The sequence below is a fragment of the Oncorhynchus mykiss genome, chromosome 16 (assembly GCF_013265735.2).
Source record: "Oncorhynchus mykiss isolate Arlee chromosome 16, USDA_OmykA_1.1, whole genome shotgun sequence".
Taxonomy (NCBI): domain Eukaryota; kingdom Metazoa; phylum Chordata; class Actinopteri; order Salmoniformes; family Salmonidae; genus Oncorhynchus; species Oncorhynchus mykiss.
The window spans coordinates 34,079,890-34,104,394 of NC_048580.1; the positions used below are offsets into that span (position 1 = coordinate 34,079,890).

Sequence of the window (24,505 nt, forward strand, 5' to 3'; positions counted from 1 at the left end):
GCGCAGGAATGTTAGATCTTTTCATGAACTGTCATTTAAGTTGGTTTGTTGCTACTGGTTTCAGATCTGAGGCGAGAGAAACTGTCTGCCATATTTTGTGTTTTGGTAAGGGCTCAGAGTGACGTCACGTACCCATGAAGCCTCAACCAATCACCTGACGGATATGAATGACTTTGCCTCCGGGTATCCTACAAAACAAAATTTTGCGACCGGATATGCGATAACCCAGCATCTCCGGAAAAAAATATATTGTGTACAGTGACACACTTTCACAAGAATTTACTTCTGGGTAACTGAGATTCCCCCAAAATACATGTCTTGCATCAGAAGCAAAGTATTTTTTGCCTATGTGCTAATATGCATCTACTGCAGCGTTTCCCCAACTCGGTCTTCGGGACCCCAAGAATAAAATACATTTTTTTTTTAAAAGAAGAGAAACAAAATGGTGCCGTTTCGGGCCGTGTGGTGGAAAGTGATGCGGGCGCTGGAGATGGGGGTGTGATGTAGTTGATGTTTGTATGATGTTGTTGTTTGTATGTGTATATTTTGTATTGTTTATAAAATAAAATCTTATTAGAAAAAGATATGTACCATGGGCATACATACCAAATTTGGACATGTGGCCCATAACAATATGTTTTTCAAAGGTTTTCAAAAATGGCCAAGATGGAGGACAATCGAAAGACACCTACATACAAAGTTTCAAGTCTCTAGGTCAAATGGGACAGCAGGTATGAGGGTTTCAAGGTAGACTTGGCGATATGATGTAGATTCAGAAAGTAAATAGCGTAGTGGCTCAATTTCCAGAACAACAACTAGTGTTGAAGCGCAAGGCCAACTGTGGAGATGGGAGAACCTTCCAGGAGGACAACCATCTCTACAGAACTCCACTAATCAGGCCTCTATGGTAGAGTGGCCAGATGGAAGGCACTCCTCAGTAAAAGGCACATGACAACCCGCTTGGAGTTTGCTGAAAGGCCCCTAAAGGACTCTGACCATAAGAAACAAGATTCTCTGGTCTGATGAAACCAAGATTGTACTCTTTGGCCTGTATGCCAAGAGTTACATCTGGAGGAAACCTGGCACCATCCCAACGGTGAAGCATGATGGTGGCAGCATCATGCTGTGGGGATGTTTTTCAGCGGCAGGGACTGGGAGTCAGGATCGAGGGAAAGATGAACGGAGCAAAGTACAGAGATCCTTTATGAAAACCTGTTCCAGAGGGCTCAGGACCTCAGACTGGGGTGAAGGCTCACTTTCAAACAGGACTATGACCCTAAGCACACAGCCAAGACAATGCAGGAGTGGCTTCGGGACAAGTCTCTGAATGTCCTTGAGTGGCCCAGACAGAGCCCAGACTTGAATCCAATCAAACATCTCTGGAGAGACCAGAAAATAGCTGTGCAGCGAAGCTCCCCATCCAACCTGACAGAGCTTGAGAGAATCTGCAGAGAAGAATGGGAGAAACTCCCCAAATACTTCTAGCGTCTTACCCAAGAAGACTAGAGGCTGTAAAAAAATCTAAAAACCTGTTTTTGCTTCATCATTATGGGGTGTTGTGTGTAGATTGATCAGGGGACAAAAAACAATTTAAACTATTTTAGAATAAGGCTGTAAGGTAGCAAAATGGGGAAAAGTCAAGGGGTCTGAATACTTTCAGAAAGCACTGTATATACTTTTTATTGAAACAATTGAATAGTTTGTTTAAAATGTGTACATTGGAAATAGCCCTGTACCCTACAGTAACTACTACTTTCACAGTAAACACAACTCTATTGGCTATTTACCCCCACCTAACCCTTGATCGAGTGTTTTTATTAAAATCTAAAGGAAACATATCTCTCCTCTGTGACCTGAACTTGAACTTTGTAATGAGTTGCAGGACTCATTGATTTAGAACTGGCAGCAGGCTGTGGCTATGGGGAGCCAGGGGGGTAGAGACCCAGGAAAGACAAGTATTGACTATTCACCACACAGCTTCTTGACAGCTGCGCTAAGCCAGCACTAAACTTCCAACCAGAGAGAAGAGAGAGAGAGACTGCCTAAGCAGATGAAGCCATAATCCCAGTTGATTTCACCTATGACATTAAAAGTCTGATTATTGATGATTATGAATGTGGAAATATTATGTGCTTTGAAATGATCTAGCCTATATGCTGTCAACTGAAAGCATAGGGGTGAAGAGAATTTTTCATTTGGAAAGATAACGAACAACGTAGTTCACCAACATGAACTCATTGATTTATGTGACGGTTGTCCAAAAAGACGCAAACGTTAAAATTTGTTAAAAAGGTTGCAGTCAAACCTCCAGCTCTTCCCCTTGGTACTGTAGGTCATCAAAAGTCCCACTGAACATGGTCCAGCAGCAATTCAAGCTTTATTTCTTTACTGTATCCTGTTGAACAACTTTCTATCTACACCACCCCTCAAGGCCTCAAGACATTCAAAGGTTATGATTGACGTAAATCGTGATTATTTTCTTTAGGTTTATTAAAGGAAACGGTGCTTACTGTAGAATACTCATGGCAGTCTCTCTGTTTTGCTCTCTTTCTCACTGAACAGTGGCCTAGTTTCCCCTGCACATTTTTGCCTGTGCCATAGCCTTAGGCCTGTCGATGCGATCAGAATTAGAAATTCTAATGGACGTGTCACCACTTTGAAGTAGTGTTCGAGAGCTTTGAGTCTGGAGCTCCCTTGGATCTGCCAGGCAAAGTCTGTGCATTGATCCCCCTGAATTTGTTTGACTTTGACTTTCTCTGTCTCCCTTTCTGCCTCTCTCTCTCTCTCGCTCTTTTACTTTCTTTCTCTCTCACTCCCTCTCCCCCCTCTCTCACACGCGCACACACACACACTCCTCCCCTCTTATCTCAGAGGTATGGCTTTCAGTGTCTCCTGATGTACATGTCTTCCTTGTTTCTTAACAAGTTGTATATTAAGAATAGTACAGTAGTATAAATATAATGCCTCAAACCTAAAATACAATCTCCTTAAAAGGGCCAATGGCGTAATAACCTCTTCAACGGCCAGGGGACCATGATCCACTGTTCTGGGATTATCTATGAAGGGTTGTGGACCAACGGCAGACCGCTAGGTAAGTAGAACCGCAATATACCTACGAACATATACACACAAATTCACACACACAGCCTGGGTGTCAGGTGGTTTGCCAAGTCCCAAATCAATCCCTAGACTCTACCCCTAAAGGCCCATCTAATAGATATGTAAGGATAAAATGTGCGTAAGCTTATTGGTCTTTTAACAAGACTAGACTAATGGCTCTGGGCCAGTCCAAGAAGACAGTGGCTGCATCCCAGATTATACCCTATTCCCTATTTAGTGCACTACTTCTGACAATAACACTATGGGCCCTGGTCAAAAGTAGTGCACTGAAAAGGGCATAGGGTGCCATTTGGGATGCAAATTTAACCTTTTACTGCAGTGAGCTAAATCAGGGTCACACAGTATTTATTGGTTGTCTTAAACAAATCTACCTTGAATCAAAAGTATACACCTCACACACATGGTTATGGGCTTAAAAAAAGAAGACATCTGTACCATGTCAGATATAGAGTGTATTCAATTTTGAGTTTGCATCCCAATATTACACTTAATATACACTGAACAAAAATATAAACGCAACAATTTAAAGACTTACAGTTCATATAAGGAAATCAGTCAATTGAAATAAATTAATTAGGCACTTATCTATGGATTTTATGACTGGGAATACAAATATGCATCTGTTGGCCACATATCTTTAAAAAAAATTAGGGGTGTGGATCAGAAAACCAGCCAGTATCTGGTGTGACCACCATTTGCCTCATGCAGCGCAACACATCTCTTTCACATAGAGTTGATCAGGCTGTTGATTGTGGCCTGTGGAATGTTGTCCCACTCCTCTTCAATGGCTGTGCAAAGTTGCTGATATTGGCGTAACCTTGAAAACTGTCGTACACGTCGATCCAGAGCATCCCAAACATGCTGGGACATTTTCAGCTTCCAGGAATTGTGTACAGATCCTTGTGACATGGTACATTATCATGCTGAAACATAAGGTAATGGCGGTGGGATGAATGGCACAACAATGGGCTCAGGACCTCGTCATGGTATCGCTGTGCATTCAAATTGCCTTTGATTAAATTGAGTTTTGTTCATTGTCCGTATTTTATGCCTGCCCATACCATAACTTCACCACCACGGAGCACTTTGTTCACAACATTAGCAAACCGCTCGTCCACACGACTCCATACACACTGTCTCCATCTGCCTGGTACAGTTGAAACTGGGATTCATCTGTGAAGAGCACACTTCTCCAGAGTACCAGTGACCATCGAAGGTGAGCACTTCCCCATTGAAGTCGGTTACGACACCGAACTGCAGTCCGGTCAAGACCCTGGTGAGGACGACGAGCACGCAGATGAGCTTCCCTGAGACGGTTTCTAGCAGTTTGTGCAGAAATTCTTCGGTTGTGCAAACCCACAGTTACATCAGCTGACCGGGTGTCTGGTGTCAGATGGTCCTGCAGGTGAAGAAGCTGGATGCGGAGGTCCTGGGCTGGGTTACATGTGCTTCTGTGGTTGTGAGGCCTAGTTGGATGTAATGGTAAATTCTCTAAAACGACATTGGAGCGGCTTAGGGTGGAGAAATGAACATTACAATCTCTAGAAACAGTTGTGGTGGACATTCCTGCCGTCGGCATGCCAATTGCACGATCCATCAAAGCTTGAGACATCTTTGCATTGTGTTGTGACAAAACTGCCCATTTTAGTGGCCTTTTATTGTCCCCAGCACAAGGTTTAATCAGCTTCTTGATATACCAAACCTGTCATGTGGATGGATTATCTTGGTAAATGAGAAATGCTCACGAACAGTAATGTGAATAAATTTGTGCACAAAATTTGAGAGAAATAAGCTTTTTCTGGGATCTTTTATTTCAGCTCATGAAATATGAGACCAACACTTTACATGTTGCATTCATATTTTTGTTCACTGTACATCACAAAAGATTGAAATATAACAAAATCATTTGAAATAGAAACACCAGATTTTCAGCTGTTGTTTTTAGTGCGGGCTCTGGTGAAAAGTAGTGCACTATATAGTGAATAGGGTGCCATTTGGGATAGCCAGCGACAAAGCAGGAACGGTATGTTACCTACCTAGGCTAACCTATTCCGTACATGACAGACACAAGCCTGTCTAACATACACTGCACAGTAGACTGAGTAGGTCATTGATTTAGCTGTTTTTTGGCCTTGAATTATGATCAGTCTATGCCTTGCCATAACAAAATCCTTGGATGTGTGCTGTTGTCATGGACATCGTCAGGCATGCACAGCAAAATTTTTCCATCCAGAAAAATCTAAGGAGCGTCCATGTGGTGCGTCTCCTGATTGGTTTTTCGACAACAACTATAACTATATTGTTACATCTCGACGCTCTGCATCCTTCATATTCGTACTTCAATAAATAAAGCGTCCTCCTAATGGTTACTCTGTCCTCAGGCATTTCACAAACCACCATATTACACACCACTCAGACTGTGGACTGGATCACATTGTCATTGTCACAGGTCGACTCCTCTTTTTTTTTTTTATACATTTCTGGAGCTGCGGAATGCACTCATTCGTTGTCTTGCAATCAATTACATAGGCTGTGTGACCTATTTCTTGGTCGATCCATATCAACATCTCTGCGCATTAGTGGTGTGGTAGGCTAAATAAATACATCAGAACAGGCAAAATTCAAAGAACAATGATGAAGGAAATGAAAAATGCTGGGCCAAGCATTACCAAAGCTGGTGGCTGAGCGAAAATGGAGCGAGAGAGAAGGCCAAAGCTCCAATTTTTTTGAAAATCCAGCCAAACTACACATGCTCCACTCCTCTCCGCCCACATCCTCTGGGGCTGAGAGGAAATGGCATTCCTCCTCTGGGAAGCAGGCAAGTAGGGATCTGGGACTTAAGCATTGTAAAAAAGGCTGGCACTCTTGTTTGTTCATGTATGCCTTTTGTATTGCCATATTATCATTAGCTGACTGCATTGCTACCTGTTTTCGCGTGAGTGTGTGTGGTGGTGACCAAGTTACAGTAAGGGGCCTCAACATCCTGTTCTAACTGGGCAGCACTATAGTGGGCAGATTTTAGTTTAATCAGTTCAAGTTTACTAGCGGATGAGGGCATTCACAGCTGACCACTAAGACGAGCTCCAGCTAGCCATTTTTCATGGTCCTTCGAGCCTGATTTAGCATCCGACTGTGTTTTTCATGGTCCTTCGAGCCTGATTTAGCATCCGACTGTGTTTTACATGGTCCTTCGAGCCTGATTTAGCATCCGACTGTGTTTTTCATGCTCCTTCGAGCATGATTTAGCATCCGACTGTTTTTCATGGTCCTTTGAGCCTGATTTAGCATCCGACTGTGTTTTTCATGGTCCTTCGAGCCTGATTTAGCATCCGACTGTGTTTTTCATGGTCCTTTGAGCCTGATTTAGCATCCAACTGTGTTTTTCATGGTCCTTCGAGCCTGATTTAGCATCCGACTGTGTTTTTCATGGTCCTTTGAGCCTGATTTAGCATCCAACTGTGTTTTTCATGGTCCTTCGAGCCTGATTTAGCTTCCAAATGTGTTTTTCATGGTCCTTCAAGCCTGATTTAGCATCCAACTGTGTTTTTCATGGTCCTACAAGCCCTGCATCAGGCGTCCTCAGTGAACATTGAGTGGAGTGATCACACCCTCTCCAGTTGGGAGATGCAGAGAGACTATGAGAGGGAAGAGATCAGGCAGGCATTCTCTAGGACCTTCCGGGTCAGAGTCACCGCCCCGGGAGCACTTGCCACTAATCTCCTGACTTCCACCGCTCTAGGGCCTCCTGACTTCCACCCCCCCTCTCTGCTTCGTCAATGCCACGGGAGCACCATCGCTGCCTCTACTCCTTGAGTCAGCTAGGCTACTCCCCTGAGAAACACTACACCGGGGCCCCTGGCCTGAGCGTTCACCATCTCTGGGGCGGCAGGGTAGCCTAGTGGTTAAAGCTTTGGACTAGTAACTTAAAGGTTGCAGGTTCGAATCCCCGAGCTGACAGGCAGTTAACCCACTGTTCCTAGGCCGTCATTGAAAATAAGACTTTGTTCTTAACGGACTTGGCTAGTTAAATAAAGGTAAAAAAATAAATAATAATCTCCACGGTACTGTTGGGACTTCCACTATATCCCAAGGTAGCCTAGCTACTCACCAGAATGATGTCAATCCAGGCCCTCCCGATTGGAGCATACTCCATATCTACCAGAACATCGGGGAGCAGCTGCCACCCGAGTGCCTTGTCCACTTCTGCTCTCCAGAGCGGCCCAGCTCCCCATCAGCCAGCGGTGGATTATTCACCTGCTCCTAGGATGGAGCCACAGCCTGCATCTACTACATATTTCAAGTGCAGCCAGGACGTTGGGGCCTCTCCATCCCTGCCTGCATTCACTGTGATAGTTCAAGCCCCGATTTTTCAGTTCCTGCCTTCCTGGCAAGTGTAAAGTGTCCAGGTTTTGAATGTCTTGCCCCTCAAGTAGGTCCAGTGTATCCTGTCCCCGTTGTAGGTTTAAGTTCCTTGCCTTCCTGGTAGGCCCAGTCTATCATCTACCCTTAGTCCCTAGCACTAGGTCCTCAGTCTCCAGCTGTGAAACTGTTGGTCTGCTGTCGCCAGCAGTAATCGGCCCTCAGATCCTAGCCCAGATGGGTCCTGCCCGGCTAGGTTCAGAGTTACCAGTTCCCCTCAGTCATTGTCCCTGTCAGGTTACGTACACATATTTTGCAGATGTTATCGTTCATAGCTCCAACAGTGCAGGAATACCTGACAATACAAAACAATTCACGCAAATCCCCAAATAAAAAGAAAGGAAATATAGAAATATTAGAACAATCAATGTCAGAGGCCAGAATATAAATAGTATATGATAGACATTATGGACTGTATTTGAATAGAAAAGGTGTGACTAGAATACAGTATGTACATGGTGGCAAGAAAAAGTATGTGAACCCTTTAAGAATTACCTAGATTTCTACATAAATTGGTCATAAAATGTGATCTGATCATCCTCTGTCACAACAATAGACAAACAGTGTGCTTAAACTAACACAGAAATGATTGTATTTTTCTTGTCTATATTAAATACGTAATTTAAACATTCAAAGTGTAGGTTGGAAAAAGTATGAGAACCCCTAGGCTAATGACTTCTCCAAAAGCTAAATGGAGTCTGGAGTCCAATCAATGAGACGAGATTGGAGATGTTGGTTAGAGCTGCCTTGCCCTATATAAAAACACTCACAAAATGTGAGTTTGCTATTCACAAGAAGCATTGCCTGGTGTGAACCATACCCCGAACAAAGGAGATCTCAGAAGACCTGAGATTAAGAATTGTTGACTTGCATAAAGATGGAAAGGGTTACAAAAGTATAGTAGACAAATTGTCTATACATGGAGAAAGTTCAGCACTGTTGCTACTCTCCCCAGGAGTGGCCATCCTGCGAAGATGACTGCAAGAGCACAGTGCAGAATGCTCAATGAGGTTAAGAAGAATCCTAGAGTGTCAGCTAAAGACTAACAGAAATCTCTGGAAGATGCTAACATCTCTGTTGACGGGTCTGCGATACGTAAAACACGAAACAAGAATGGTGTTCATGGGAGGACACCACAGAAGAAGCCACGTTTGCAGGAGAATGTTAGGCTATCTGTCCGCCAATTGAACCTCAGTAGAAGTTGGGTGATGCAACAGGACAACAACACAAAACGCAGAAGTAAATCAGCAACAGAATGGCTTCAACAGAAGAAAATACGCCTTCTGAAGTGGCCCGGTCAGAGTCCTGACTTCAACCCGATTGAGATGCTGTGGCATGACCTCAAGAGAATAGTTCACACCAGGCATCCCAAAAATATTGCTGAACTGAAACAGTTTTGTAAAGAGGAATGGTCCAAAATTCCTCCTGACCGCTGTGCAGGTCTGATCCGCATCTACAGAAAACGTTTGGTTGAGGTTATTGCTGCCAACCCAGTTATTAAATCCAAGGGTTCACATACTTTTCCCACCCTGCACTGTGAATGTTTACACGGCGTGTTCAATAAAGACATGAAATGTATAATTATGTATGCAGTGGGTTAAACAGTATATAAACATTGTTAAAGTGACCAGTGTTCAATGACTATGCAGGGCAGCAGTCTCTAAGGGGCAGGGTTGAGTGCCGGGTGATAGCTACCTAGTAACAGTGACTAAAGTTCAGGGCAGGGTACTGGGCGGAGGCCAGCTAGTGGGGACTATTTATTATCAGGCTGTTATAGCAGCAAAAGGGGGACCAACTCTATATTAATGGCCATGATTTTGGAATGAGATTTTCGACAAGCAGGTGTTACATACATTTGGTCATCTAGTGTATATATGTATATTGGTGTGGGCAATGTCTGAACCTTGCAGGATTAGTCCGAATTGTTAGGTTTGATAGTTTGTTTTGTCATGCTTTGCTTATAGCTAATGCTAGTGCTATTGTTTGTTTATGCATGCCTTTTGTATTTCCATATTATCATTTGCCTACTGCATTGCTACCTGTGTTGTGTGGCCATTAACTGTTTTATTTGTAGTGTCTATATCACATGCTACCTCAGTGATTTCTATAGTTATTTTATGGTGCTGTTAGCAGGCTACCGTTGCATAGTGTCTGTAGCTTTCTGACCCTATCCAGCCTGCTCTCGTGCTCTAGAACATGTGCAGTAGCCAATCCATTAGATAAAATCTGTAGCCAGGCCTGAGAGAGAACCATACATCTTAATAACCCTAGGCTCAGTTCTCTCCCCCTCACTGGCAACACGTTTACATGCTGATGTGTGAATATGTTAAACTATAGCAGTCTGTGTTAGAACATCATGCTTTCTGTTTGCACATATTGTTATTGCCTTCTTAATTATGTAGAGTCCACCTTTACTATTGCATTATGTATATTTATCTCAGTAGTCTCTTAGAAATGGATCCTAATGATTGTTTTACTCTGCCTTTCCCTGTTAGAACGCAATGTTGAGGCCCATTACTGTAACTTGGTCACCACCACACACCATGCATATAAAACATATTCAAATGGAAGCAGCAGTGTGTGTGTGTGTGTGGTGGTGACCAAGTTACAGTAATGGGCCTCAACATCACGTTCTAACCGGACAGCACTATAGTGGGCAGAACCAAAACCAATCAGCATTAAGTACTAGCGGGTGAGGGAATATCCAGCCAACTGCTCAGACCAGCTCTAGGTAGCCGTTTTTTTTCAAGCAGGCTTGACGTCTCCTCTCTTTGGCAGGCTGCTGCTGCTCAGGGTGAGGCAGGTGTGGAGTGAAGGTGGGGGGGGGGGGGATCACTCCCATCGGGGGGGATTTCCTGTGTGCGTGTATGTGTACATGCAAACATGCACATGTTGGAGGAGGCAGGTTACTTACGCTTGATTCATTTGAACCAGCGCTGAGCTGACAAGGGTGTAAATTGCTCCGATTAGGATTCTGAAGATTGTGGCATCTGTTTACTCTTCTCGGTAATGCCTGCTGTCTACGAGGAGCCATCGCTTCCAACGTTATTGATCTACCACTCTTCTCTGCCCGTTGTTTTCATCAGGCGCCCAACACAGGGGTGATCATCTCCAATCATAAGACTACTATGCACCGCGCCCTGCGTTGAATGCTAATGCCCATCGTGGATAGAACACACAGTGCTTCTTGGCACTAGGAGTTGGCAGATTTATGATTTCTTAGTGCTGCCCACTACTGAATGCTAAGCCAGTGTACTGTCCTGCATGGCAATGCACCACACACAACTTCTTGGGCTCATATTAATAACGTCTCAGAGTGCTGATCTAGGATCAGGCCCATGTAATCGTGTTCATTATGACCACGACTGTGGGAAGGCAACACTGTTCCTAGATAAGCACTCCTACACCGAGATGCTTTCTGAATACAGGCCCAGCTCTTCGACTTTTGGCGTCTGTTTTTGTTCTTGGTAGATTTGAAGCGGCGGTACATGAGTGTACATGACGTGGCGTGATGACTTCCTTGACATGACATGACAAGGTTTGTTAATGTAGTCGTCTGATCTGCATGCCAACTAATGGGTGGGGATGGGATGTAGTTGGATCTATTCATGAGGTGGGACCTGGCAGGCACTTCGAGACGACTCAGAACAGTGACATATGCTAATTACCTATCCTACTGAGGGCAGAGAGAGAGAGAGAGAGAGAGAGAAGGGGAAAGAGAAACCAACAGAGGGAGAGAAGAAAAATAGTTTACTCAAACTAGAGAGTGAGGAGAGAGAGAGAAAGAGCGAGAGAGCTAGTTTCCTTTTGTTATACACTAACACTTTGACCTGTCTCAGCGTAGCTCTGATCAAGGGGTTTTAATGAGAGCGTGGTTTTGGATGTCGAGTGGAATTGAAAAGAAGTCTCTTTGGTGATGTGGTGCATGGAAAACTGAATGGCCTTGATTATTCATTGAAGCCCATTTGTATACCACGGCAGGTGGCGCTTCGAAAGTCGTAATAGAGGGAGGAGATGTCTTGGAGGTCTTCCAAGAGACTCCATTTTGTGTGGAAGTGCAACTGCAGACGGAGGCGGGAGAGAAGGCAACGGGTGAGACACAAAATGGACGTCAGATAGGAATATCATAGTTTACTTTACGGTTACCAGGGTTGGGGACTGGGTCAATTCCATTTTCAATTCAGTAAATTGAGGAAAATTCTAAGTTGACTGTTACACAAAAATGCAGTTTTTAAAAATACAATGTGTACATCTGATTTGAGAAGTGTGAACTGTAAACCATGTACAATCTCTTTTCTTTTTCCAGGTGAAAATGGCAGAGTCTTACAAATATCCACTGCTATCAGACTCTGTGATCTCTCCCCGTCAACTCCAGCGAGCCTGCTGAAGATGATGGAAGACATCAAGGAAACACCCATCCCCACACCATTGTAGGATATGCCAATCATATAATTAAATAGAAAATGTATCCCTGACCAAGATGGCTGCCTTTATCAGCACATAAGAGCAGGGATGGGCAACAGGTGGATACGGTCTGCAAGCCGATTAAATACAGCCGGCGGTCAATTTAAAAATAAATAAATTGGGGAAACAGCACTTGAACTTCTAAATCCTGATTTATAATTATTTTTTGAATGGACCGATGTATTTTGAAATAACTGTCCTTTTTTTCCTGACTGCAAATACATTTTTACAAACAAATCGGTCCACATTTGTTTTTGCGTCACTCTGTTCAATTTCCAAGTCTCGATGTGGTCCTCGAGCCTTGATGTTGCCTATCCCTGTTCAAGAGCTATGCAGGTCAATGACATTATCCGCTCCAGTGTAATCTCTATGACGCAACTTTATTCCAACGTAGTTCCATGTTTCCACTGCTTCCGCCAATGCCCATGTTTGTTAATCTTTTTTTTTGTCCCATGGTTGGCAGGATGTTCTGTGTTTGAATTGCATGGTCTCTAGTTCTCTTGGCATAGTCTAGAGATTGGGAGCTGTGTGGATTACACGGATGTGTCATCTCTCGCACTCTCTGTTTTCATTATTTTTCATTCACTCGCTCTGTCACACTCTTTTACTAACCCTTCTATGCCTTTCTCTATACCTATTTCTCCTTATTTCTTCTCGCTCTCTCCCCCTCTTCCTATTTTATATCTATTTCTCTCCCCCCACTCAGTGGCTTTCAGGTTGTCAGCTACCCTTTGATGGAGAGAGCCTTTGGAAGCCAGGTCTTCATAGACACTGCAGCCCCCCTAGCCGTGGCTGCGGTGGCAGCTAAATCAGGCTCAGCGCAGGCTGACTCGCCACTGCTTCCCGAGGGCGAGTGGGAGTCTGGAAGCGGATCAGACGGGCCGCCACTCGTGGGGGGTACCCCCAGCTACCTGGATGGTAAGGGATAGTCGCGGCGCCGTCATTCGCCACGCCGTCCTTTATTTCTCTCTCGCACTGTTTACTGGGCCTTCTGTTATTTGTACACACACACACACTCACTCTCACTATTTATCTTGCTTTTTCTTTCTCTCTTTAAAAAAACATGGCTTCTTTATAGGAGATGCCTGGAGAGCAGAGTCTACCAGTATGTGTGTGTATATAAAGATATCTTTAATGTTTTGGCTGCTGAAATGTACTTAGGATTTTCCTCAGGGAGGTCCCATTTTATGGAGTGTTTCAAGTCTATCTGGCTTCACAGACGTCTCAATCAGCTACAGAGGTCTTGGCAGTAAAATTTTGTGTTTGATGAATCAAAAACGAAATGTCTTAATTTGTTTAATTAATTGCAAACACAGGATAGACTGTCTTTCTTATAGAAAAGCTTGTGAACAAACACAAATAATCATATTTGTCGTATCCACTATCCATACCATTTGTCATCGACACTGTTTTAACCAATAAATGATTAAATTGTTCAAGCCATCGCGACACATACAACCTATCACATATAAGTGGCCCCCTTTTTAAAAAGGCTCTCTGCAATTCAGACGCCAATTCAGACACTATTTGATCAACAGCATTAATCTCAGCTAAATGCCACTTTAACCTTAAGCTGCTATTCCACCCCACTCACCATGCTACCAGCCCATCCCATCACCCTGAGTCTGGGAGCTAGCACGCCGCCCTTCGCTTACCGTTAGAATTCTTGAGACAATTACCTTGGCAGGCAAGATGTAGGGGTGATAAATATTTCATACTGGCGTCCATTAAAGACACAAGAGGCTCCTCTTCATCGAGATGAGAGGCCAGGCCTCCCGCTGTCTAGAATGTTAATGATTGTGTAGTGTAGTGGTAGAAGGGTGTGTGTGTGTGTGTAGGCGGGTCGAAGGGAGAAGGCAGGGGATCAGTGATATTCCAAACAGATGTTGTTGTGGTTTTTAAGTTAATTTGTGTTGTGCTGTTCGGTACACTCCATTGCTCTTGTCAATGTTCTGGGTGCTTGGGAGGATGGATCAGCTTTAATATTGCAAATAGATTGTGGCTTCTATCAATGTAATTGCCTGCATAATTTCAAATCCCCCATATATACTGTACATGCAGTTGAAAGTAGGAAGTTTACATACACTTAGGTTGGAGTCCTTAACTCGTTTTTCAACCACTCCACACATTTCTTGTTAACAAACTATAGTTTTGGCAAGTCGGTTAGGACATCTACTTTGTGCATGACACAAATCTTTCCAACATTTATTTACAGACAGATTATTTTACTTATAATTCACTATCACAATTCCAGTGGGTCAGATGTTTACATACACTAAGTTGACTGTGCCTTTAAACAGCTTGGAAAATTCCAGAAAATGATGTCATGTCTTTAGAAGTGTCTGATAGGCTAATTGACATAATTTGATTCAATTGGAGGTGTACCTGGATGTATTTCAAGGCCTACCTTCAAACTCAGTGCCTCTTTTCTTGACATCATGGGAAAATCAAAAGAAATTGGCCAAGACCTCAGAAAACAAATTGTAGACCTCCACAAGTCTGGTTCATCCTTGTGAGCAATTTCCAAATGCCTGAAGGTACCACGTTCATCTGTACAAACAATAGTACGCAAGTGTAAACACCATTGGACCACGCAGCCGTCATAGGTCTCAGGAAGGAGACTCGTTCTGTCTCCTAGAGATGAATGTACTTTGCGAAAAGTACAAATCAATCCCAGAACAACAGCAAAAGACCTTGTGAAGATGCTGGAGGAAACGGGTACAAAAGTATCTATATCCACAGTAAAATGAGTCCTATATCGACATAACCTGAAAGGCCACTCAGCAAAGAAGAAGCCACTGCTCCAAAACCGCCATTAAAAAAAGCCAGACTACAGTTTGCAACTGCACATGGGGACAAAAAACATACTTTTTGGAGAAATGTCCTCTGGTCTGATGAAACAAAAATAGAACTGTTTGGCCATAATGACCATCGTTATGTTTGGAGGAAAAAGGAAGAGGCTTGCAAGCCAAAGAACACCATCCCAACCGTGAAGCATGGCGGTGGCAGCATCATGTTGTGGGGGTGCTTTGCTGCAGGAGTGACTGGTGCACTTCACAAAATAGATGGCATTCAAGGAAGGAAAATTATGTGGATATATTGAAGCAACATCTCAAGACATCAGTCAGGAAGTTAAAGCTTGGTTGCAAATGGACAATGACCCCACGCATACTTCCAAAGTTGTGGCAAAATGGCTTAGGACAACAAAGTCAAGATATTGGAGTGGCCATCACAAAGCCCTGACCTCAATCCTATAGAAAATTTGTGGGCAGAACTGAAAAAGCGTGTTCGAGCAAGGAGGCCTACAAACCTGACTCAGTTACACCAGCTATGTCAGGAGGAATGGGTCAGAATTCACCCAACCTATTGTGGGAAGCTTGTTTTGTTTTGTATTTGCTTTAAGCACAACCAGGGTACTCTGAACAATGATCAACACTTGACTTTGTGAATACCATTTACTCTTTGAATTGGTGTTTTATTTGTGACTTCTAACCTCTACCTCTAACCTCTACCCAAAACGTTTGACCCAAGTTAAACAATTTAAAGGCAATGATTCCAAATACTAATTGAATGTACGCAAACGTCTGACCCACTGGGAATGTGATGAAAGAAATAAAATCTAAAATAAATAATTCTCTATACTATTATTCCGACATCTCACATTTTTAAAATAAAGTGGTGATCCTAACTGTCCTAAGACGGGGAATTTTTACTAGGATTAAATGTCAGGTTTTGTGAAAATTTGTTTAAGTGTATTTGGCTAAGGTGTATGTAAACTTCCGACTTCAACTGTATATAGGTTTTTTATAAATATACACAGCAAAAAAAGAAACGTCCTCTCACTGTCAACTGCGTTTATTTTCAGCAAACTTAACACGTTTATATATTTGTATGAACATAAGATTCAACAACTGAGACCATAAACTCAACAAGTTCCACAGAAATGTGACTAACAGAAATTGAATAATGTGTCCCTGAACAAAGGTGGGGTCAAAATAAGTAACAGTCAGTATCTGGTGTGGCCACCAGCTGCATTAAGCACTGCAGTGCATCTCCTCCTCATGGACTGCACCAGATTTGCCAGTTCTTGCTGTGAGATGTTACCCCACTCTTCCACCAAGGCACCTACAAGTTCCCGGACATTTCTGGGGGAATGGCCCTTGCCCTCACCCTCCGATCCAACAGGTCCCAGACGTGCTCAATGGGATTGACATCTGGGCTCTTCGCTGGCCATGGCAGAACACTGACATTCCTGTCTTGCAGGAAATCACCCACAGAACGAGCAGTATGGCTGGTGGCATTGTCATGCTAGAGGGCCATGTCAGGATGAGCCTGTAGGAAGGGTACCACATGAGGGAGGAGGATGTCTTCCCTGTAACGCACAGCGTTGAGATTGCCTGCAATGACAACAAGCTCAGTCCACCGTTACTAGGCCGTCATTGAAAATAAGAATTTGTTCTTAACTGACTGACTGAAAATAAAAAACCTAGAATGCTTTTCCAGCAGTCTCGATGGAGTTCCCACATATGCTGAGCACTTGTTGGCTACAATTCCTTCACTCTGTGGTCCGACTCATCCCAAACCATCTCAATTGGGTTGAGGTCGGGGGATTGTGTAGGCCAGGTCATCTGATACAGCACTCCATCACTCGTCTTCCTGTTTATAGTCCCACTAAGCCCAAACCAGATGGGATGGCGTATCGCTGCTGAATGCTGTAGTAGTCATGCTGGTGTGCCTCAAATTCTAAGTAAAACACAGACAATGTCTCCAGCAAAGTACCCCCACACCATAACACCACCTCCATGCTTTACGATGGGAATGCAGAGATCATCCGTTCACCCACACTGCATCTCATAAAGACATGGAGGTTGGAACAAAACTTCTCCAATTTGGAGTCCAACGCAAAGGACAAATTTGCAACAGCCTTTTGTCCATAGCTCGTGTTTCTTGGCCCAAGCAAGTCTCCTCTTCTTATTGGGGTCCTTTAGTAGTGGTTTCTTTGCAGCAATTCAACCGCGATGGCCTGATTCACAGTCTCCTCTGAACAGTTTATGTTGATGTGTCTGTTACTTGAACTCTGTGAAGCATTTATTTGGGCTGCAAATTCACTCTAATGAACTTATCCTCTGCAGCAGAGGTAACTCTGGGTCTTCCTTTCTTGTGGCGGTCCTCATGAGAGACAGTTTCATCATAGAGCTCAATGTTTTTAGCGACTGCACTTGAAGAAACTTTCAAAGTTCTTGAAATTTTCCAGATTGACAGACCTTCATGTCTTAAAGTAATGATGGACTGTCATTTCCCTTTGCTTATTTGAGCTGTTCTTGCCATAATATGGACTTGGTCTTTTACCAAATAGGGCTATCTTTTATATACCCCCCTACCTTGTCACAACACAACTGATTGACTCAAATGCATTAAGAAGGAAAGAAATTCCACAAATGAACTTTTTAACTGTTAATTAAAATGCATTCCAGGTGACTCCCTCATGAAGCTAGTTGAGAGAATGCCCGAAGGGTGTCTGTTTAAAGAACCTCAAATATAAAATATATTTAACACTTTTTTGGTTACTACATGATTCCATATGTGTTATTTTAATAATTTTGATGTCTTTACTATTATTCTATATTATAGGGAATAGTCAAAATAAAGAAAAAACGTTGAATGAGTGTGTGTTAACTTTTCACCGGTAGTGTATTTAAAAGAAACCATCTACATGCAGATCGGTTTGGGCAATTTGCACATTGGGATCAAAATTATTTTTAAATAAAATCATCACCCTTTTTGAGTTTCTTTGCCCATGGTAGAAGTATATTTCACCCCCACATTCCTTTTCCACACATCTCTAAAGTTGTTGAATGCGTTTCCTATAAACAATCAATATTATATTCCTTCTCCTTTAGCCAGGAAAATACGGATCGTCTTATCTGCTAAGCCCTTACAATTATACTCGGCTATACTTATTTCACCATTTACCATAGTGATATTCAAGTTTCAATTCTATTTATCATTATATATGTTTGTAAACTTACCATTAAAATGGACCATAATGATTGAGTGTCTATATACCGTATCTGTACCATGATATTTGCACAGCAACTGAGTCAACCTTCAATTGTTCTCCGCTATTGTCATCCCAGTGAGTGGCAGACCACCCCTGTCCACCTGTATCCTATGGCCTTTTTAGAGATTGGGACACATCCTTTAAAAAGAGCACACAGTGCCACCCACAGAACAGAAGCAGATTAACTGCCAAAAGTATTTCCAAAAAACTCACCTCCATTGTACTGTTATTACAAAAAATATATATGTAAAAAAAATCTTGCATATCTTAATTTATTTCTTCAATTAACAAACACTAATATGTAGGAACTTCATACGAAGGATTGTTATCTATAACCAGGACCGGCATTACAAAAATATATTTTTTTGGCAAGCACGGATTATTTTGGGAAACAATTATTGTGATTCATCCTATACTGTCCTTGACATCATTACCCCTTAGCAACAGATGTGGGATACATACACACCCTTCCCACACAAACAACCACAAGATTAGATGTTCAACATTTGTTCCATCCCCGAGCCCAACTCAACAGAAGACTTGATGTGTGAATGCATATACAGTGCCTTGCGAAAGTATTCGGCCCCCTTGAACTTTGCGACTTTTTGCCACATTTCAGGCTTCAAACATAAAGATATGAAACTGTATTTTTTTGTGAAGAATCAACAACAAGTGGGACACAATCAAGAAGTGGAACGACATTTATTGGATATTTCAAACTTTTTTAACAAATCAAAAACTGAAAAATTGGGCGTGCAAAATTATTCAGCCCCTTTACTTTCAGTGCAGCAAACTCTCTCCAGAAGTTCAGTGAGGATCTCTGAATGATCCAATGTTGACCTAAATGACTAATGATGATAAATACAATCCACCTGTGTGTAATCAAGTCTCCGTATAAATGCACCTGCACTGTGATAGTCTCAGAGGTCCGTTAAAAGCGCAGAGAGCATCACGAAAAACAAGGAACACACCAGGCAGGTCCGAGATACTGTTGTGAAGAAGTTTAAAGCCGGATTTGGATACAAAAAGATTTCCCAAGCTTTAAACATCCCAATGAGCACTGTGCAAGCGATAATATTGAAATGGAAGGAGTATCAGACCACTGCAAATCTACCAAGACCTGGCCGTCCCTCTAAACTTTCAGCTCATACAAGGAGAAGACTGATCAGAGATGCAGCCAAGAGGCCCATGATCACTCTGGATGAACTGCAGAGATCTACAGCTGAGGTGGGAGACTCTGTCCATAGGACAACAATCAGTCGTATATTGCACAAATCTGGCCTTTATGGAAGAGTGGCAAGAAAGCCATTTCTTAAAGATATCCATAAAAAGTGTCGGTTAAAGTTTGCCACAAGCCACCTGGGAGACACACCAAACATGTGGAAGAAGGTGCTCTGGTCAGATGAAACCAAAATGTAACTTTTTGGCAACAATGCAAAACGTTATGTTTGGGCCTGATTTTCTTCAGCAGGGACAGTGAAGATGGTTAAAATTGATGGGAAGATGGATGGAGCCAAATACAGGACCATTCTGGAAGAAAACCTATCTAATAAATGTCGTTCCACTTCATGATTGTGTCCCACTTGTTGTTGATTCTTCACAAAAAAATACAGTTTTATATCTTTGTTTGAACCCTGAAATGTGGCAAAAGGTCGCAAAGTTCAAGGGGGCCGAATACTTTCGCAAGGCACTGTACAATTGTAGCTGTTTGAGAAGGCATGCAAAATTGAGCAAGAACTGGGAGATTTGCTTAACCAATGTCAAGTCCTAGCCGATGGAGCTCAGATACACTCCTGAAACACAAACACATGCTTGTCCCCCGTTGTTACCATTTTCCCAAGTGTCTCTGAGTAGTCAGACCTTTTTGATTATTTTGTGCCGCCAGAGCCACAATCATTTCCCCCCTCTCTGATTGTCTGAGTGTGACCCCCTCCCCATGGGTTACTGCAGCTAGTGTTGCCAGTACTGCCACTACCTGGGTGGGGGTTTCCAGCGGAATTCCCACCAGCTAGGTACAAGGTCGTCAAGGTTCTTATTAGCAGCTTTGAGAAATCCTTGTATATTATGCTTACCCTCCTGGGGGCTTTGGCTCTGTTGGACCAACCCTGCCAGGCAGGCTCAGACTGTTGAGGATGCTGCTTTAGTGGGTCTCTGACCACGTTTATCTTTCTGTCTTGGCTGCGTATAGGCTACTTGCAGTAAGCCTATAAAACAGATAAGGATTTCTCCTTAGTGTGTGGGTCGCTCAGATGGGTGTCTAGGGTACAGGGTTCACCGTTCCATCATGATAGGACAATACATAAATAGACTTTGTGATTTATTTTTAAATGTGTATCCCATATCTGCACAGAATGTAAAACTCTCACAACTCTTGTTCGCAGACAATGGCATTTGCAACCATTTTCCTTTTTCAGTCACTTAACTCACCACACTTTTCCAATCACAAAAACACACCCCATCTTCCATTACAACCACACTCCCCCACATATACACCTGCACATACCCACACTGTGCCGTCTATGTCCTCTGTTTGGTGTGTTTTTATCTCCACTATGTTGACTCCTACTTCATTTTGGGCTTTTGAGTACTTTTGTGTTCCAGTACCTTATATTTGAAGATTATTGAAATAATAATAATAATGATCCATTGTTCTAGTGCTATCTTTAATCTGTTTATAAATACTCTAAATTATTTTACAACATTTCCTATTTTGAATGGTATATTGTATTTGTAGTTTATTTCTTCATCAATTTATGTATTTTATTATTTTCAGTTTTTTTTACATTTCCTACCGTGGATAGTATTGGGTGTTCCATTATTCTACTCCTCTATGGGAACTTGGTATTTAGAATAGCCATGGAGGAGTCTTGGTGTCTCAGAACAGCTGGTTATCAATGTACAGTTTATCTACTGCGAGAGCTGCACGTTTCCCTTTTAGTCTATTCGCTTTGAAGAGTGGGACAGAACTTTGCGCCGTTCTGCAATTTCCTTCGGGAACTGATCATTCATGCCTATCTTCGTGCGAGTCTTTTGCCCAGGTTTTTAACCATTATTTTTATCCTTAAAGAATGCAAATTTGGCAACAATCGGGTGGTCGTTTCTCTGTCCGAAAAGATGTACACATTCGATTTTGATTTTGTTGACAGTATTGCCTGGGATCTGTAACTCTCTCTGGGTCCTCATCCTCATTCTCTTTAATACTGTTAGTAGCATATCTTCTCTCACAGATCTAGTCTGTATTTCGAGTAAGGCTTCTCTCAGAAACATGTTCTTTAACATCCGTTTCAATAGTATGGACTGTAGCGTTTAGATTTTTTGTTTCTTTCTCTATTGTCGTAGAATTTTCGTCACTCATCTCGAGGCTCGACTTTAACTCCTGTATATCTTTACCGACTAGTTCAAGTATGCCCAACTTATCATTCGTCGTCTTTAGCAAGACGGTCTCTACACTTATACATTGTTTTGTGTTGTTATCCAGATTGCAGCTAATATTTAGTCGGATTTACAGATATTGAATATTATGTTTTTATCTTGAGGCATTCTGTTCCGCTGTCTTCAGTCTGCCATTGTTCTTCCCTACACTGTCCTGCTTGGTGGTGTTTTGTGAGGGAAGTGTATTCAAATTCCTTTACTAGTATCCATAATATTATAGCCGGCCCTACGCATTCCATTTCCCTGACCAAACTGAGACACTGTCACTCTATGGCCTGCAGAGTTCTGATTCTGTGTTCTTCTGAATTAGGCAGATAATGACGATATACTATCTGGACATGATGCATTATATTATATATACCAGAGCCTTATCGATATACTATCCAGTAGTGTATTATATTGTATGTCAGGACCATGATAGAGTTGAGTGTGCTTCCTCTGCTCAGGAAAGGAAGTGCGTGGGGAGCAGAATCAGTCAGGAGAAGGGGAATCGACCACCATCACCGAGTTCTTCTCAGGTAATTATGCCTCTCGTTAACACATCTGCGTCTTTAACTTCTTCAAGATTCATGAAAATGGTTTGGAGATCTGGATTGCCATATAAGTTGTTGGCAAGAGGGTCCATCAAGTTCACTACCTTAAAACCTTTTAAATCTAATTGTCAAAATGTAGATTTACACCTAAATAGATGTACCCAAAAGTAATTATTTACCGAGAGGGCCATAAACAATACGTAGTAATGCTTATACTGTCTGAAAGATTAAAATCTCACCTTTTCTGGTAAAACATAGTTATAAATTGCTGAGATGTAGTCCCATTTACGGACACAAGCTCAAGTACACACAGTACAAATATGAAAAATTATATGGGAATAGGACTTGAACCGATTTGAAATGCTTTCTAAATATAATAATAATCAAATTATAAACTACTTAAAACATTTCACCTTTCTTATAACTGTAAAATAAATATGATCATACTTAATGAGAGTACAAAATTGGCACCATTTCATATAACTGCTGACCGAGTATTTCTGCCCAGTATCCTCTGAGCGAAGCACAGACGCCATTCAAATGCCTGCTGACTCTTTGAAAGTGGTCTTGTTAAAATTCTACAAAATTATTTTGTATTTTTTCTTGTTGAGAAAAATCCAGATGATACTGCATTTGCTGCAATCGCTAGAGTCTCCGGTTTAATATCACATATTGTTCACAGCAAGGGGAGTTTGATCCTTTGTCTGGATAGGCCAGAAAATGTGACTTGTCGCTCTCAATGAGGTGTCAGATTTCACATACTCCATCTCAGATGAGAGCCGAGAACTGATTGCGAAGCGGGACAACCGAAGGTGTCACACGGCCAAAGTGCAATCATTGGATAATAAAATGGATGAGCTCCGATCAAAACTAAGCTACCAACGGGACATTTAAAAACGAATATCTTGTTTTTCACAGAGTCGTGGCTAAATGACGACATGGATAACATACATCTGCTTGGGTTTTTTGTGCATCGGGAAGATAGAACAGCTGCCTCCGGTAAGACAAGGGCTGGTGGTCTGTGTCTATTTGTAAATAACAGCTGGTGCACGAAATCTAATATTAAGGAAGTCTCAAGGTTTTGCTCGCCTGAGGTAGAGTATCTCATGAAAAGCTGTAGACCACAGACTGGAATATGTTCCGGGATTCTTCCGATGGTATTGAGGAGTACACAACATCAGTCACTGGCTAGAAGCACAAACATTTAGCTAAACTCGCATTAACATCTGCTAACCATGTGTATGTGACCAATAACATTTGATTTGGTTTCGTCAATAAGTGCATTCGACGCTTGTCGGATGTGGCATGGCTTGCAAACTATTACGGACTACAAAGGGAAGCACGTCGGGTCTCCCCCTCACATTGAATCTGTACCGGTACCCCCATGTATATAGTCTCGCTACTGTTATTTTATTGTTGCTCATTAATTATTTGTTATTTTTCTAGATTTTTTTTGACATCAGTTTATTTTAGTAAATACTTTAACACTTATTTTTCTTAACTGCGTTGTCTAAGGGTTTGTAAGTAAGCATTTCACTGTAAGGTCTAACACCTGTTGTATTTCGCGCATGTGACATAATATTTGATTTGATTGGATTTGATTTTGAAATAGGGGACTAAACGTTTTTAAATGGTGAAAGCCTATATTAACATGGGGAGCACCAAAAGAGGCTTTGTGGCAAGTGTGCCCTTCCGGCCTAGAATTTCGGGATTTTAGGGGCAAGGCCATCTTGCAATCTGAGCGGAGACGGTCAACATCTTGAAACCATAAACGTAATGTTTTACCAACTGTACTTTGTTTGTCATTTTTCTGTGTTCCGACCATAGGAATGGTAAGAGGATTATTTTATAAACAATTCCTCATATGCCATTGAACCCAGAATTGCTGTCATATTCTCTGTCTTTTGTTGTCCAGCAGCCAAAGACACAATCCGAGTCATATTAACAACCCATCTTTAGATCTTACCTCTTTCTACATTTGTAAAGGATATTTTCGTCTGTCATATGAAACGCTTGCATTTGCAGTGTGCTTTTCAATAATTTAATTTTGGAACATTTGCGCTTATAGACAACTGCCGTGCGCACATTGCTGCGTTCATAATGTGAAGAAAGCCTAATAGTTTATCGTTCCGATCTGTAGCAGCAGCCTCATTTGCTTTTAAAAGTTGTATTTTATGTACAGTTGTATTAATTTGGGATCTATCATCCCACAACTGTCCCAGTTGAGTCTGTTATTTATTTATCTCACAGAATGACAAGCTGACCAATAGAATAGGTACTTTTGCACTATGGAGGAAAGTAGATTAACATACAGTAGGTTTGTGCTTTTGGTGTTTGTTACTCATCTTGTTGGCTGACAAAAAGTAAATGTGGACAGTTCTTCTAACATCTTCACCCTGCACCTTGGAATTGGATAAGGACGTGTGCCGTTGCATCCCCAATTTTTTTTTCCGTCTTCACTTGTAGCCTACTTCAG

At 42.1% G+C, this 24,505-nt stretch overlaps 1 protein-coding gene across 2 annotated transcripts in view; it reads left to right on the forward strand.

Moving 5' to 3' along the window:
• The window catches only part of LOC110491848 (MORN repeat-containing protein 1), an 80,742-nt gene that overhangs the window by 5,961 nt on the left and 50,276 nt on the right, over nt 1-24,505 (forward strand). Inside the window, exons 7-11 of one of the 2 annotated variants that reach the window (XM_021565656.2) lie at nt 2,995-3,091; nt 11,521-11,631; nt 11,846-11,969; nt 12,710-12,921; nt 21,943-22,014. In XM_021565656.2, the coding sequence (XP_021421331.2) occupies nt 2,995-3,091; nt 11,521-11,631; nt 11,846-11,969; nt 12,710-12,921; nt 21,943-22,014 (616 nt within the window). The remainder of the gene's footprint in view (nt 1-2,994; nt 3,092-11,520; nt 11,632-11,845; nt 11,970-12,709; nt 12,922-21,942; nt 22,015-24,505) is intronic. The other variant, XM_021565657.2, reaches the window with a different exon arrangement.